This window comes from Erpetoichthys calabaricus, chromosome 2, assembly GCF_900747795.2.
Source record: "Erpetoichthys calabaricus chromosome 2, fErpCal1.3, whole genome shotgun sequence".
NCBI classification, from domain to species: Eukaryota; Metazoa; Chordata; class Cladistia; order Polypteriformes; family Polypteridae; genus Erpetoichthys; species Erpetoichthys calabaricus.
Window position 1 is genome coordinate 107,072,613 of NC_041395.2, and position 13,388 is coordinate 107,086,000.

A 13,388-nucleotide genomic window follows, 5' to 3' on the forward strand; every position below is an offset into this window, starting at 1 on the left:
TGGTAAAAGACTGGTTAGCATAATTATCATTTAACACAAATGTTTTTTTTTAATTTAACAAAAGTCTTTTTTAAAGTTTATTTTGAGTAATTATATACAAAATATACAAAGTTTCAATTAGAAAATGTCACGGGCTTCTGTACAAGTAATCGCTGTTTATGTTTGCCCCCAGTGAGCTAGACAACTATGGGAAAACAGAGCTAGAAGTACAATAGGATATGTAACCAGGTTTCTTTTTTCCTTATAAAATGCACTCCCAGCACAACAAAAAGTGTGGACAGTGCAGGAAAACACACTTCAGGAAATGAACATGGCATCAGGATATATCACTTCTCTCAAAACAGAAAGAACCATGAGTTTTAGAATCCATCCTACATTCACAAATTTAATACAAAACGACTGACCCCCCCCCCCCCAGGACATCAAAGTTGCAGTACATGTAGAAGTCCTAGATGTAGTGCACAAGACAGGACAGATGGCAGAATACTGACGACAATAGAAGAGTTTAAAAACATCAGTACAAGGTTGTGTCAGATCTACTGAATTTTAACCCAGTACTTACTTATATTCCAAGTTAAAGGAATACAGAAATTGTGTTCATGTATGGCCAAGGGTTATGGAGTGGAGTGATGGATGGGTGGTGTATCAAACACAACCCATTTACAACCAACAGAAAAAAAATGCCTGCTGGGCCTGAACAAAACTCTGGAGTCACCCATGTTTATGATAAGAAAACTACATTGCAGTCCAGTGCGCCATCAGTTACGTGTTCTGGGCCAGCTTCTTTCTTTTCAGCCGTTCACGCCAATCTTCAGGAAGAGCTTCAAAGTTCGCATTTTTCTCAGCTTTGCCACTGTTGAAAGGGAATAATATACCATAAATGCATAATTCAAAGACATACACAACTTAATTCTGCAACAGAAAATGGAAGAAAACTTGCATCATCTTAAATAATAATGTGATCCCTTACATCAGTGCTATGGAAAAATTTGTCCCCTTCTTCAAATTCATTTTAAAATATTTTGCAAAATGAATGGCCTTATACCTTTAGATATGTAACATTACAATAAGAGAACCTGAGTGAACACACAATAATACACTTTTAAATAATTTCTTTCACCACATATCTGAAAAAGTAATAGACCTCACAATTTCAATACTCAGTTGCAGCACCTTTAGTAGTGTAAATCACAACTGAACTCCTCCTCGATTTTGATATAAACATCTTTTGCATTGATGTTCAGATATTCCAGCCCACTTTAATTAAGATACATTGGTAGGTTTGTGAGCAGAAACTGCTCATCTCAGGTCTTGCTACAGCAACCCTATGGGGTTCAGGTTAGGACTTTGACCAGGAGGAGGAGGTTGGGAGCATGAACTGAAACAGCGCATTGCCATGAGCACAGCCATGCATTGGATGACACCACAGCAGCACACTAGTTTGAAGAGTGAGGTGGCTGGAGTGCCAATCCTGCCACCAACCCCTAAGTTTTCCCTGGAGAAAAACTCCCTTCGAGGACCTGCTTGCAGGGCTGGACGCAGGTTAGTATCATACCCGTGACGGAGCAATTGCAGGTTAAGGGCCATGCTTAAGAGCACAACTGAGCAGAATTACTACTGGCATTTACCGGATTTGAACCAGTAACCTACCAATTGCCAGTGCAGATCCCTAGCATCAGAGTCACCACTTCGCCTTTGACCACACTACTCCAAAAAATTTTAATTTTGTTTCTTCTAATCCATTCATTTGCTGATATGCCTTAGTGTTTTGGGTCACTGTCCTGCTGCATAACCCAACCGAAGATCAGCTTCAAGTCACAGAAAGTTGACAGTCTCTTTAAGAAGATTCTGGTAAAGTGCATAATTCAGGATTTCATCAATAACCATAGGTCTTCCAGGTCCTGAGTGGGCAAAGCATCCCCACACCATCACACTACCACCCTATGGTTTATTGTAAGTATGCTGTTCTTACTGAAAAATGGTGTATTAGTTTTATGCCCAACATAGCAAGAATTGCATCGCCCCAAGGGTTCTACTTTTGTCTAGTCTGTCCATAGAACATTATTCCAAAAAGGTAGTTTCTTTACAAATGCAAGACAAGCACCTAGGCTGCACTTGGACAGCAGAAGTTTCAGCCTTGCCACTCTAACATAAATCCCAGTTCTACAGAGTCTCTTTCTAAGAGCAGCCTGCCTAAGCAGTCACTGTGCTGTTGTGCTAGCTTTGGCAGGGCTGCATTTCCTAGAAAGATTCAACAGCGTGCTAAATATTCTCCGCTTGAAGATAATGGCTCTCACTGTGGTGTGGTGGGGTCCCAGGGCTTCAGAAATGACTTTGCAACCCTTTTCCAATTTGTAAGTTTCAATAACATTTCCCCCCTCATTTCTTTTGGAATTTCTTTTGATTGAGGCGTGGTGTTCTTCTAGAAACCATGTGGGGACAATGTTACTTTCATGGTGAGGTTTAGATTCAACAGGACTGGCTGTGCTCAGTCATGAGAGTCTAATTATGAGTTCACGTTGGTCAGCTTTTTGAGCGAGTTACTAAGGTGTACCTTTTCACATAGGCAATACAGATGTTGGATAAATATATTTAAAAAAATCGAATTTATAAATGGTGTTTTATGTTGTTATCTCCAATTACCTTTATATAATACCATATTTTGTCTAAAGATCTGAAGCCATTTATTGTAACAAATTTTCTAAAAGAGGATACTATGAATACTTTCTGCAGCACTGCATCTACTATATGGTGTGATATTCTCCATCCAAATTGCCTTTATGATTAATAAACAAGCCATTAACTGCCTCAAAAATATAAATGATCAGTTAATAGCGGAATATGTTATCCACCTAATTAAATTTTGAAAACAGGTCACTTGGTGGTAATGCAGGAAGCATTGTCAATTAACTCAATGAGCAACGTAGGCAAGATATTAAACTCAAAAATGTCCTTTAATAAGAATGTCATCACTGCTCTGCAGCAGAGAAAAAGCTCATGCATCTTGGCAGTCTTCATTGGTTATCCACATGCACGTTTCATACACCACACTTTAACAGACTCATAAGTAGGCTATCATAGGCTACTATTTTATTTAGGTGTTACATAATAAAACCCCCATAAGAAAGCCAATGAGACAGTATACGTGATGGGTGTTTTCAACAAAGGTGAAAAATATTGCTTAGTACTCAGATAATTAATCTACAGTGCAGCTGACTAATTTTTGCACAATGTATTGATGAACCAGAGAGTAATTGCACAAATGAAGGAGTAACTAGTCTATCTAAATAAGCGGAAGTAAGTTGATTTTCACCATAAATGCTGTTAGGCCAAACTTTCTTTTCATCTCCTCCATTATTTACTAGGCATATCTTTTCTTACCCAAGACTCCTGTTACCATGAAGTTTATTATATTTAAAAACTGTCTTATTTAGCTAGTTCTATGTGACTAGCATGTAAATATTGTATGGCTTTGTGCTTTACTGTTGTATTTGTAAGTCTGCATAAGCACTCTAAACATAAACAATGAAGAACTCAACTAAATGAGGTCAGCCTATACAATGAAATATCACCTTTTCAAGACCCTTTCAGCAATAATTCTTTGAAAATCACCTTTAAAATGTAATACTGTGGGATCATAGTCTCATTATTATTGTCCGTTTTATGCAAAATAATGAAGGCATCACCAGGTTTTCAGATATACTTTTTCTTAGAAAGTGTGATCTTTTTCTTAAAGAAACACCAGCAAATGCAATTAAGCAGAACTAAAGTCAGGAAATACAGCAGTATGACATTTCTGGTGCATACTAAATCACATTCAATTCATAGGTTCCTCTAAAAGTCCAAGGCACCCACCAGTAAAGCAATACTGTGTTCTGAAATCTTACCTAACAAGCTGTTGCTGTTTCCACTCCTCTATACGTTTCTGATTAACATAATCTCTATCCTCATCACTGGACGTTGAGTTCTCCTCTTCATCAAGCTCTCGCTGAATGCTCTGCCACTTCTTAACCAGAGATGGCATCTTGGTCTTGGTCTTTTTAGCTGGCTGGAGTTTTTTGGAAACATTTCAATAGTATCAAGAAGTTATAAAAGCATCACCAAACACCCCAACAACCACAGAAAAACACACAAGCCTCACCTTTTCTTTCTTGAGCTTTTTCAATTTCTCAGTTGGGTGAGACCTGGAGACTGGTGGATCTGAACTGTTTGAAGCAGATGTTTTACTAGAAAGCGTGTGTGTGACTGTAGGTGGCACCACTGTTGTGGTGGTGTCCATACTGATGACAGGGGTGACTCCAGCAGACATACCCCAAAACACCGGTGTGCTAGCTACTGGAGCTATGAAAACAAATTTTAGTCTTGTCAGAATCAGAGTCAGCACATGTGCATTAAGCAGATTAGTAAAGACATTCCTAGGAATCCTACAAGCTCTGCCACATTTCTTACTTACCAGCCACTATTGCAGACTGGCTGTAGAGGATGGGATTGCTACCAATTGTAACAGTTTTTTGTTGTGGTCCCGAGCTGACAGAAGGAGCTTTTCTTTTAGCAGGTCTTGACGGTATAGCTGAAGGCTCCACACAGTCTGTGTCCTGAAAACAAAACGTCATTCAAGACTGCTTTAGACACGCTCTACCAGTTTAAGAAGGACATATGTTCTCCTTAAGGTTACAATGGATACCTTAGTGCTGCTGGACACAACAGGGGCTGGAGGTGCTCTGTGCATATTATCTTCCTCTGTTCCTGGAGCTGGAGGTTCGCCTTCCTCCTCTTCCATTTCTACCTCTTCAATCTCTGTGTCATCACCTATTGGTGGGGGAGGTGGTGGTGGAGGGGACTCGGGTGGGGGCGGAGGTGGTGGAGGGGGGTCACAAGCAGGTGGTAGTGGAGGCTGAGGTACAGTCCAATATGTCTGCACAGGTAGACTAGGGGTCACAGTTGGAAGGCATAGATAGCTGCTGTTGTCTAAAAGTTAAAAAAGAAGCTAATTAAGTATCCTCAAATTAAATGTGAAGAAAGCACTATAGAACTCGTATCCTGTTAAGTGTTTTTTTGATTTATGAAGTAAAAAGTGAGATCCTCATATACAAGGAAGAACACCTGTAACTGTTGATTATTCTTTCCTTTTTAGCAAGCAAAAACAATGCAGATAAAGCATCATGCCCTGAACTATTCCCAAAAACAGCCGTGTGGCTGTCAGAGTATATACGTATTCTTAAGTGTGGTGTCCAGTTTGATATTAAACAAGAAAATTAATTATATATTCCAAGTCTCTGTTAATGTTGTGCTATATCTAACGTGTGCTATATCTCCCAACCAAAAGATGAACCAACTGACCTGTTAGAAGGACTTGGGGCTCAGGTGATACATGGCCATCACCCTCATTCTTGACATTCTTTTCAGCACTGGGGTCTTTTCCTTCAGCCTCTTCTTCCTCCTCCACATCAGGAAACTCCCACTGTGATGCACTGGTCACATCGTTAACATAGAAATAACGCCTGTGGTCCCTGAAGTTAGAAACAAAAACAAAGGCTTTCTCAGCCAATGGAAGTACCTTCATCTGAAGCCTGCCTGGCTGCGCTTTTTTCTGCAAGCACCAGCAAGGCTGACATGAATAGAGCGGGGGAATTTCACTGGGTAACCTGAGTGGTGTCCAAGGTGCTGCTACCCAGAGGAATTCCAAGGATGCAGGAGCAGCAGCTCTCCCGCTTTACTGCTGTAACACACAGCTTGTCTTCTATATGCAGCACAAGAACAGGACCCACCTTTCTGCAAAATACCTCAGCAAATTACAGGCCACAGAGTTTGCTGCTTTACGAAGAAAAACCTGAAGCCTTTCATGGATTTATGATCACAGCAAAAAAAAGAGAAAATTAACAGAAAGGCATTTCACACAGGTTAAAAAGCATAGTCAGGCTGAACGTAGGAGCCATTTTTTTAAAGTTATCAGAAAAATAAAGAGAGTAAAGAAATAAAGTGGTCTGACCTGCACCTCCAGCAAAGATTTTTCAGGTATCTTCTTTAAGGCGACCATGGAAATCTTCCTCAGGGCTGTCTCGTTTCCATGTACATCTCTTGCCGAAGAAATGTCCTGCAAAGCGCAAAGGCGGCGCAAGCGCACAACCTGCCACCTTTCTAAAGCTACTGTGTCCAAAAGGATGGCTCCACTCCCAATCAAAAAAATGCCATTTTGAAAGTCATTTAGCTTGGACTGTCCCAGTGTTTGATTTGTGCCACATTACAGACAGGTCCATGAAGAGCACTGTGGCTTATTGATACATTGAATAATCTGGGCTTTTCTACCCCCCAATGAAGTTTATGGAAATCAAGGGCCACGTCGTCTATGTTGGCGATGCCAAAGTTCAGGTGTCAAATGTTGGGAAAAGGGTGGTGGATGGGGGTGAAAGATTAAAAAGTTACAAATATCGTACCTGTCCCAGTGGCAGGACCAGCCTTTGGGAGTGGCGTTTATTTCATAGTGTTTTATTTGTTCGGCTGCTTCTTGTAGCTTGCGCTTAAGATAAATTCCATTCAGTGCTCCGTCTCGCCAATCCGCTATTCTGGTCTAAAATGGAGAAAAAGAAAAAAAAAAAAAAATTGGGGTCCACTCGTTCAAATAGTTCAATAGACAATCAATAAATCTAATGCACATAACATTAGGCATGTGGTAAGAAAAAAACACAAACAGAACTCCGCATGCTAGACATGTGAAGCAGCAGCACAGGCCACTGCATTAACATGCCACCCTAAAAAGCATCTAATTTAGAAATCTACCCAATCCTCATGCTTACCTCAATCTGCAGGAGCAGCAGCTGAAAGTTGGAAATGGTCTTTTTATTAATTCCTAAAAAGTCCATTTTGCTGGTCAATGTATTTGCAAGTTCTCCAATCTGAAACTGGAAGATACACATTTTACCGGAAATAAACCTACAAGTTAGCTAGCAGTATGCTCTTTACACCCATTAAATAATTCACACAGAAAACCACAAAAAAACAGTTAAGTACCTTCAGTTCTACGTCTTCATCATCCTCTTCTTCTTTTACAGCAGGTCTGGCTTTTGCTTTTTCCTGAAAGACCTCTGAATTTATTTGTTGCTCTTCTTCCAGTGTCTTCTCATTTGTCTTCGAGACACCTACAATCAAACAAACACTTTTTTAGTACCCAACCTTACAAAATATAGCATAATCTGTGGCAGACTAGGATCTCTGGCAATAAAGAATCACCCTGTTTTATTCAAGTCTGATGGCTCTGCTATTTGCAGATGATGTGGTCTTCTTGGCTTAATTTTAATGCAATCTGGTGCATAACTGAAGCTCTTGTGGCTAGGTGTGATTCAAGTGTACTAACAGCCAGCACCTCCAAATCAGAAGGCATAGTTCTCTACTAGAAAAAAGTAGCCTATTTTGCTCAGGTGAGGGGTAAGCAGCTTCCTCAAGTTAAAAAAGTTTAAGTATCTGGGTGTCTTGTTTGCAAATGAAGGAAGAGAAAAACCATATGATTGACCAACAAAAAAGGTGCAGCCCAGTTTTGCAGGCATGGAATATGGTAGAGATGCAAGAACCAAGTTCTTAAAGCAAGCTTCAATTTACTGCTCAGTTTTCCCAGAGCTTGTAGACATCAGTGAGTGTGACGAAGTACCGTAGTCACCATAAGATTTAGAACTGAAAGGAAGTGGACAAAAAGATGTTCCTGTGCAGAATACCCACAGGTAATCCCTTCAGAATTAAAAATTACGCAAGTGGTGCACCGAGGAGTGGTCAGCATGAAGAAAAGGCAGCAAGTTGCAACTCCCCTATATTGTTCACAATATATATACACAGTATATATATATATATATTTTTTTTTTTACAAATCATTCAAAATTAATTGGGGAAAAAAGCCATTGTGGGTTGTTCACTGTTTATCATAGGTGTTGTCTTCATTTTAATTTAACATTGTATCATGTTTTTGCAAGGAAAAAATGATCAGAGGTTTTGATATAAAATTCATCCAATCAGTCTTTGAGAGCAAAACACAACATCTTAAACCAAACACACCCAAGTAAACATGAGGGCAATTTCCTTTATACATTAAAACTAACAATGAATGGCTTGGGTATGGATGGCTAGGCCACCACTGATTAATCTATTAGCAATTCTAAAAAATGATTAAAAAAAATGTATATTAAAAAATATTAAAATATTATACAGGAAGAAAAAAAAAACGAAATTTATGTTGCAGTCTACTTCAGTGATATAGGACAGGGATATGGTCATAAAATGCCCTAGTAACATCAGGGAATCATCAACAGGGGGCACTATACCACAAACTAATCATTATTTACTCCTTGGGCATAAAGTGTAAGGTGGCAGCAGAGAGTTCTGTTAAATTATCTGTGACTTTCTGCCAATTCATATGACTAACTAGTGTCCTAGGTTTGGTGTGAAACTTTCTGCAGTTCTGCCTTCTAGCAGCAACTGAGAGATTTTAGGCTGTCAGAGGACCCAGGAGTTCCCCGGGGCTTTCCCAATACAAGTAGTGGGAACAAAGCCTGACATAGAAAGCCTTCCAACTCGGTGGTCAATGGATCCTTCACCACTGCTGGGGAAGATTAGGGTCCAGAATTCAGCATGTGGGACAAACAGACACTTGCAAAGGAAAGAGGTAGGTAAGTGGACCAGAAACATTAACAAGTAGTTAGGTACAGAATTACATAAGGTTTGTGCTATCCTTTCCTCTTTTACCATCTGTATACCTTACCTCAGTCTATGTTAATGAACAGGTTATAGTGTCATTAATTGTCAAAGGCTGTATTTTAAGTGTTCTTTCAACAGAGTGTTTATCTTTACTGAGCATTAAGACCAATGGGACCACACTCTGTCTAATCACTGTACTCTACAACTGTAGTATAAAAATTATAGATGTCTTCACGTAACATTCAGGTGTGCTCAGCACTGTAGTTGAAGTTAATCAGTATGTTTATCCCTTAACACCAAATTTTCTTTTAACATTTTTTTTAGCTCCTTCAAGTCAGTTCTGACTGCTTACTATACTGCATCAGAGAGGAGATGCAATATTTTGCGCATACCCTTGGTTCAGTGATTGCGGTGTGTAAAGCATTGGCAAGAATCTCCTCTTCCGTCTCATAATTTGAAATTATGAAGTTAACTAACCTGTAGCTGCTGTTGCGTCTCCAAGGTCTGGAGAGTCCCTTCCATTTTTGTCTGAACCTCTGCTATTTGAGTCAGGGCTAGCAGAACGAACAAAAGTGGTCTTCCACTTTCCTTTCCGAAGTAAGGAACTCCTACTGCCCTCCTGACTCACATCTGAACGAGGGCTGGAGCTCATTAAGCTACCATCTCCTTCTTCCAATGCACGCAGTTCAGCCTAGAAAACAAGCAAGAATAAATATATCAAACATGCAAAAGCAAGCAAGAATGATTTAGACAAAACATTTCTGACAGGGACTTAGAATTTCCAATTCAAAATAAGGGTTCTAAGCAAGTCACTATCCCCATGAAATCAAAGAAGTTTACCTTTTTCCTTTCTAAGGCCAGTTCCAGATCCCGTGTATCTTCTTCAGTTTCTTCTTCTGCTTCATTATTTCCCATTTCAGCATCTGAGCTTTCTCCACTTTGCGAGTTTGCATCCACATCCCCATGAATGTGGCCGTCTCCCTTGGAATCCATCTCTTCTTCTTCTTCTGGATCCACCTCTAAGCCTAGAGCTCTCTTTCTCCACCTTTCTTCTGATTCTTTTATTTCCGGTGGAATGAGGGGAGCCAAAAGAGATGCAGCAACACCCTGACGCTCTTCTTCCTCACTAGTAAGAGCCTGAACAGATTCCATCACTTCCTACATAAAAATAATTTAAATAAACAATTTGTAAAGTCAAATCGACATGATGATTTGGGAACCCAAACATCTTTGTGGCTAAAGTAACATCTAATTATGTTTAATCCGTTTAAAATTCCAGACAGACAGTCTACCATAAGATTTTGGCATTTGTGGGTTTCTTAATCTCCCAAGTGGAAACATTTAGAACATAAATTTAATATTTAAAAAGTATGAGATTTAGATGTTTATTGTAGCATAAGCTGCTCTAACACTCTACTATTCAAGACGTGAAATCTGAAGAAAGTTATACTAATGATCACTTTATACACAGCTCGGGTGGCAGGGAAATAACTTGTTTTACAATAAGGTAGCAAAATTTCACCCATTTGGGCTTAATTTGAATGAATGTGATGCTTCTAGGAAATACTTTTACAGCACCCTGAAACTGTAAACTTTGCATTTGTGACCTTAAATAATTCTTTTTCCATTCACAAGCATGGCAATTATAGTCGCACGGGAATGTGAAAGAATGTAATTAGCAGAAAGCACTACACAAAAGTTAAAACAACAGTTGACTTAAGGGTTCTACCTTTAAGTAGAGACATAAAAACCAGCAGTATCAGACCTCTAGAATCCAATAAGGATAATAAACAGCAGCATATAAACTACCACATGCTAAGTAAATTGACACAAAATTAGAGATCAAATTAACTGTAAAATACCTTGTATAATTCCTCAAGATTTATAATTCCTCAAGATTAAAAACGCATGCCAAATAAAAGTAGAATAAATATAACTAACATAAGTTGGTCAACATTAGCTATAATTATTGCAATCACTATTACAGGAAGTCAATGACAGAGGATCTTCATTCCATTAAATGTTTATCACAGTTTAAGAAGAGCAATATGTGAGAAATATTACAACATTATGAGACCGGGAAAGATATAATCTGATAGTAATTGTACTATGGAGGCTGGAGTATGAAAGAAAATGGTGACATATTTTGAAGGACGCAGGTGTACAACAGGAGGAGGAAGAGATCATGCAAGGCTAGAAAATATTTGGTGAGAAATCAGTTTGCAATGAAAACAGTAAAATATTGTGGAAGAAAAATAAGCCAAAATATTTTAATTTAACAAAAGGAGGTCTTTATTAACATTAATGCTGATCCAGAACTTTGACATTAAAGTCCTGAATACCCAATTAACACAGTGCACACTCTATATAGCTTGAAAATCTTTTCCCCATACTTGCCATGTCATAAAATCAATCTCAAACTGCTTAGTTCATACCAAACAAGAATTAGGTCATGTCTGATGACTTGTTGGTGACCCTTAGTTAGCAAACACATCATCGGCTTTATTGCTTAACACTGGAATCCGTGATGCCTACAAAAAAAAAGTCACAATGCCGGGCCACCTTAAATTCCTTCGCACTTCTTCATCAGTGTCTTTGTTTTACAACTGTGTCAATCAACACAAGCAGCCTGCTATCCCATCCCCTACTGACGTAGCTGAAGTCAAACACAAAGTACTCCCAGCTCAAGTCTGTTTATCTGGGTGTGAGGTGTTTGGAGTTGTATTGGGTAAATAATATTAATCTTTATTTGGAATGCATACATTTCATGTGTGTTCCGTGTCTACAATGATCTGGGTAAATGTAGGATGACAGGAAATGAGGCAAGAAATGCTGAATACATATCTAAAACAAACGTTTTTCATGTTATAGTAATAATGACAAATACAAATTGAGCACATATTCTTCCACAATATTGATAAAAGCTGCAGCACAACAGAACACAGAAGGAAGCACATCTACCACAGAGTTCATAGCGATACCACTAGAATAATGATGTAGAGGTAATTTATCAGGCAGCTAAAATATTAATAACCTTGGGGATACAGCAAACAATTGGTAGGAAAAGGAGACACAAACACAAATGATAAGAGGAGAAAAGACACAGCCGCACAAAGTAATCAAGTGGAGATAAAGAATATGCTTTCAACAAGAGCTGGCCCAAATTGCTCATGGGGAAAGGAAATGTATCAGATCAGCAATGCTGAAGATTAATAAAAAATCAAAAAATTCAAAACAGATGAATTTCAAATATATACAAAAATAAATATTTCACATGGAACAGCTAACGCTGCAAATTAGAAACACATAACGCAATGTACATGAATGCTAGAAACAGAAAGCTGCATGGGAAATGACAGTACAGTTGACCGTAAATCTTACAAGTAATTTTTTAAATCCATATACAGTGGAACCTCGGTTCACGAACGTCTCGGTACACGTACAACTCTGTTTACGACTAAAAAGTTTGCCAAACTTTTACCTCTGTTCACTACCACACACACGATATACGAACAAGCCAGTTTCCCTTTTGGTTTGTGCGCGCCGATGATTTCCGCACGTGTTGCATTGTTCTCGGTCAGACGTGCGTGCTTTCGCTGTGAAGTCTTTGTGCTCTATTTCATTTCCCTTCCAGTTCGTACACACCAATTACTGTATTTAAGCACGTGTTCAGCCTCTTCCTGTTCATTGTTCTCAGTCAGACGTGCGCGCTTTACCTGTGAACTCTTTGTGCTCGGCTTCCAAGCAAGTGAAGAGTGGTGAGAAGAAAGTGTTGCAATGTTACTTTTCTCTTTTTTCAAATGTTCATTTTTTTCCCTGTGTTTAAACCTCATTCAAAAAGAGTGTTTACAGCGATCGGGTTGTAATGCTATTAGCGTGAACTCCTGCAATGTTACTGTCTTGGTTGGCTTTTAAATAAAGTTCGGATTTGTTCAAATGTTCTTTTTTTCCCCCTGTGCTTAAAACTCATTTTAAAAAAGTGTTTATACAGCGATCGGATTGTAAGGCTATTACAGAGTGGGGGGCTCGCGTGCTGCTGAGAGAGAGAGAGAGACTGCTCGTGCAGCTGAGCAGGAAGCCTGGGTGTTTGTGTCAGTGTTATTCAATGTTTTTACATTAGTTTACTATTACACCGTGCATTCTATAGTGTAATCTATAATAATAAAAGGCAAAGCCCTCACTGACTGACTGACTCACTCACTGACTGACTGACTGACTGACTGACTCATCACTAATTCTCCAACTTCCCGTGTAGGTGGAAGGCTGAAATTTGGCAGGCTCATTCCTTACAGCTTACTTACAAAAGTTAGGCAGGTTTCATTTCGAAATTCAAAGCGTAATGGTCATAACTGGAACATATTTTTTGTCCATACACTGTAATGGAGGAGGCGGAGTCACGCCTCCTACATAATCACGTGAACTAAAAACAAGGAAGATATTTACAGCACGAGTCACATGCGGGAACGAAGGTAAATGACGTTAATTTTTGACTGTCTTTTAATACTGTGTAAGCATACATATTAACACGTGCAATTAAACGTGTGCATTTACGGGGTGATTTCTCAGGCTTAAAAGCTCACCTTTTATCAAACGCGGGAACAAAGGTAACTGACGTTGTTCACTGTCTTTTAATACTGTGTAACCATACATATTAACACATGTGCAATTAAACGTGTGTATTTACGGGGTGATTTCTCAGGCTTAAAAGC

At 39.0% G+C, this 13,388-nt stretch overlaps 1 protein-coding gene across 1 annotated transcript in view; it reads right to left on the bottom strand.

The window, feature by feature from the left end:
• Nucleotides 1-271: 271 nt before the first annotated feature.
• Nucleotides 272-13,388, bottom strand: part of fnbp4 (formin binding protein 4) — a 39,771-nt gene continuing 26,654 nt past the window's right edge. Inside the window, exons 7-17 of the mRNA XM_028794278.2 lie at nt 9,520-9,837; nt 9,157-9,370; nt 7,009-7,136; nt 6,795-6,899; nt 6,435-6,568; nt 5,341-5,510; nt 4,685-4,968; nt 4,454-4,595; nt 4,142-4,341; nt 3,888-4,048; nt 272-853 (exon numbers count right to left, since the gene is read on the bottom strand). Coding sequence (XP_028650111.1) covers nt 763-853; nt 3,888-4,048; nt 4,142-4,341; nt 4,454-4,595; nt 4,685-4,968; nt 5,341-5,510; nt 6,435-6,568; nt 6,795-6,899; nt 7,009-7,136; nt 9,157-9,370; nt 9,520-9,837 — 1,947 coding nt within the window. The 3' untranslated portion in view covers nt 272-762. The remainder of the gene's footprint in view (nt 854-3,887; nt 4,049-4,141; nt 4,342-4,453; nt 4,596-4,684; nt 4,969-5,340; nt 5,511-6,434; nt 6,569-6,794; nt 6,900-7,008; nt 7,137-9,156; nt 9,371-9,519; nt 9,838-13,388) is intronic.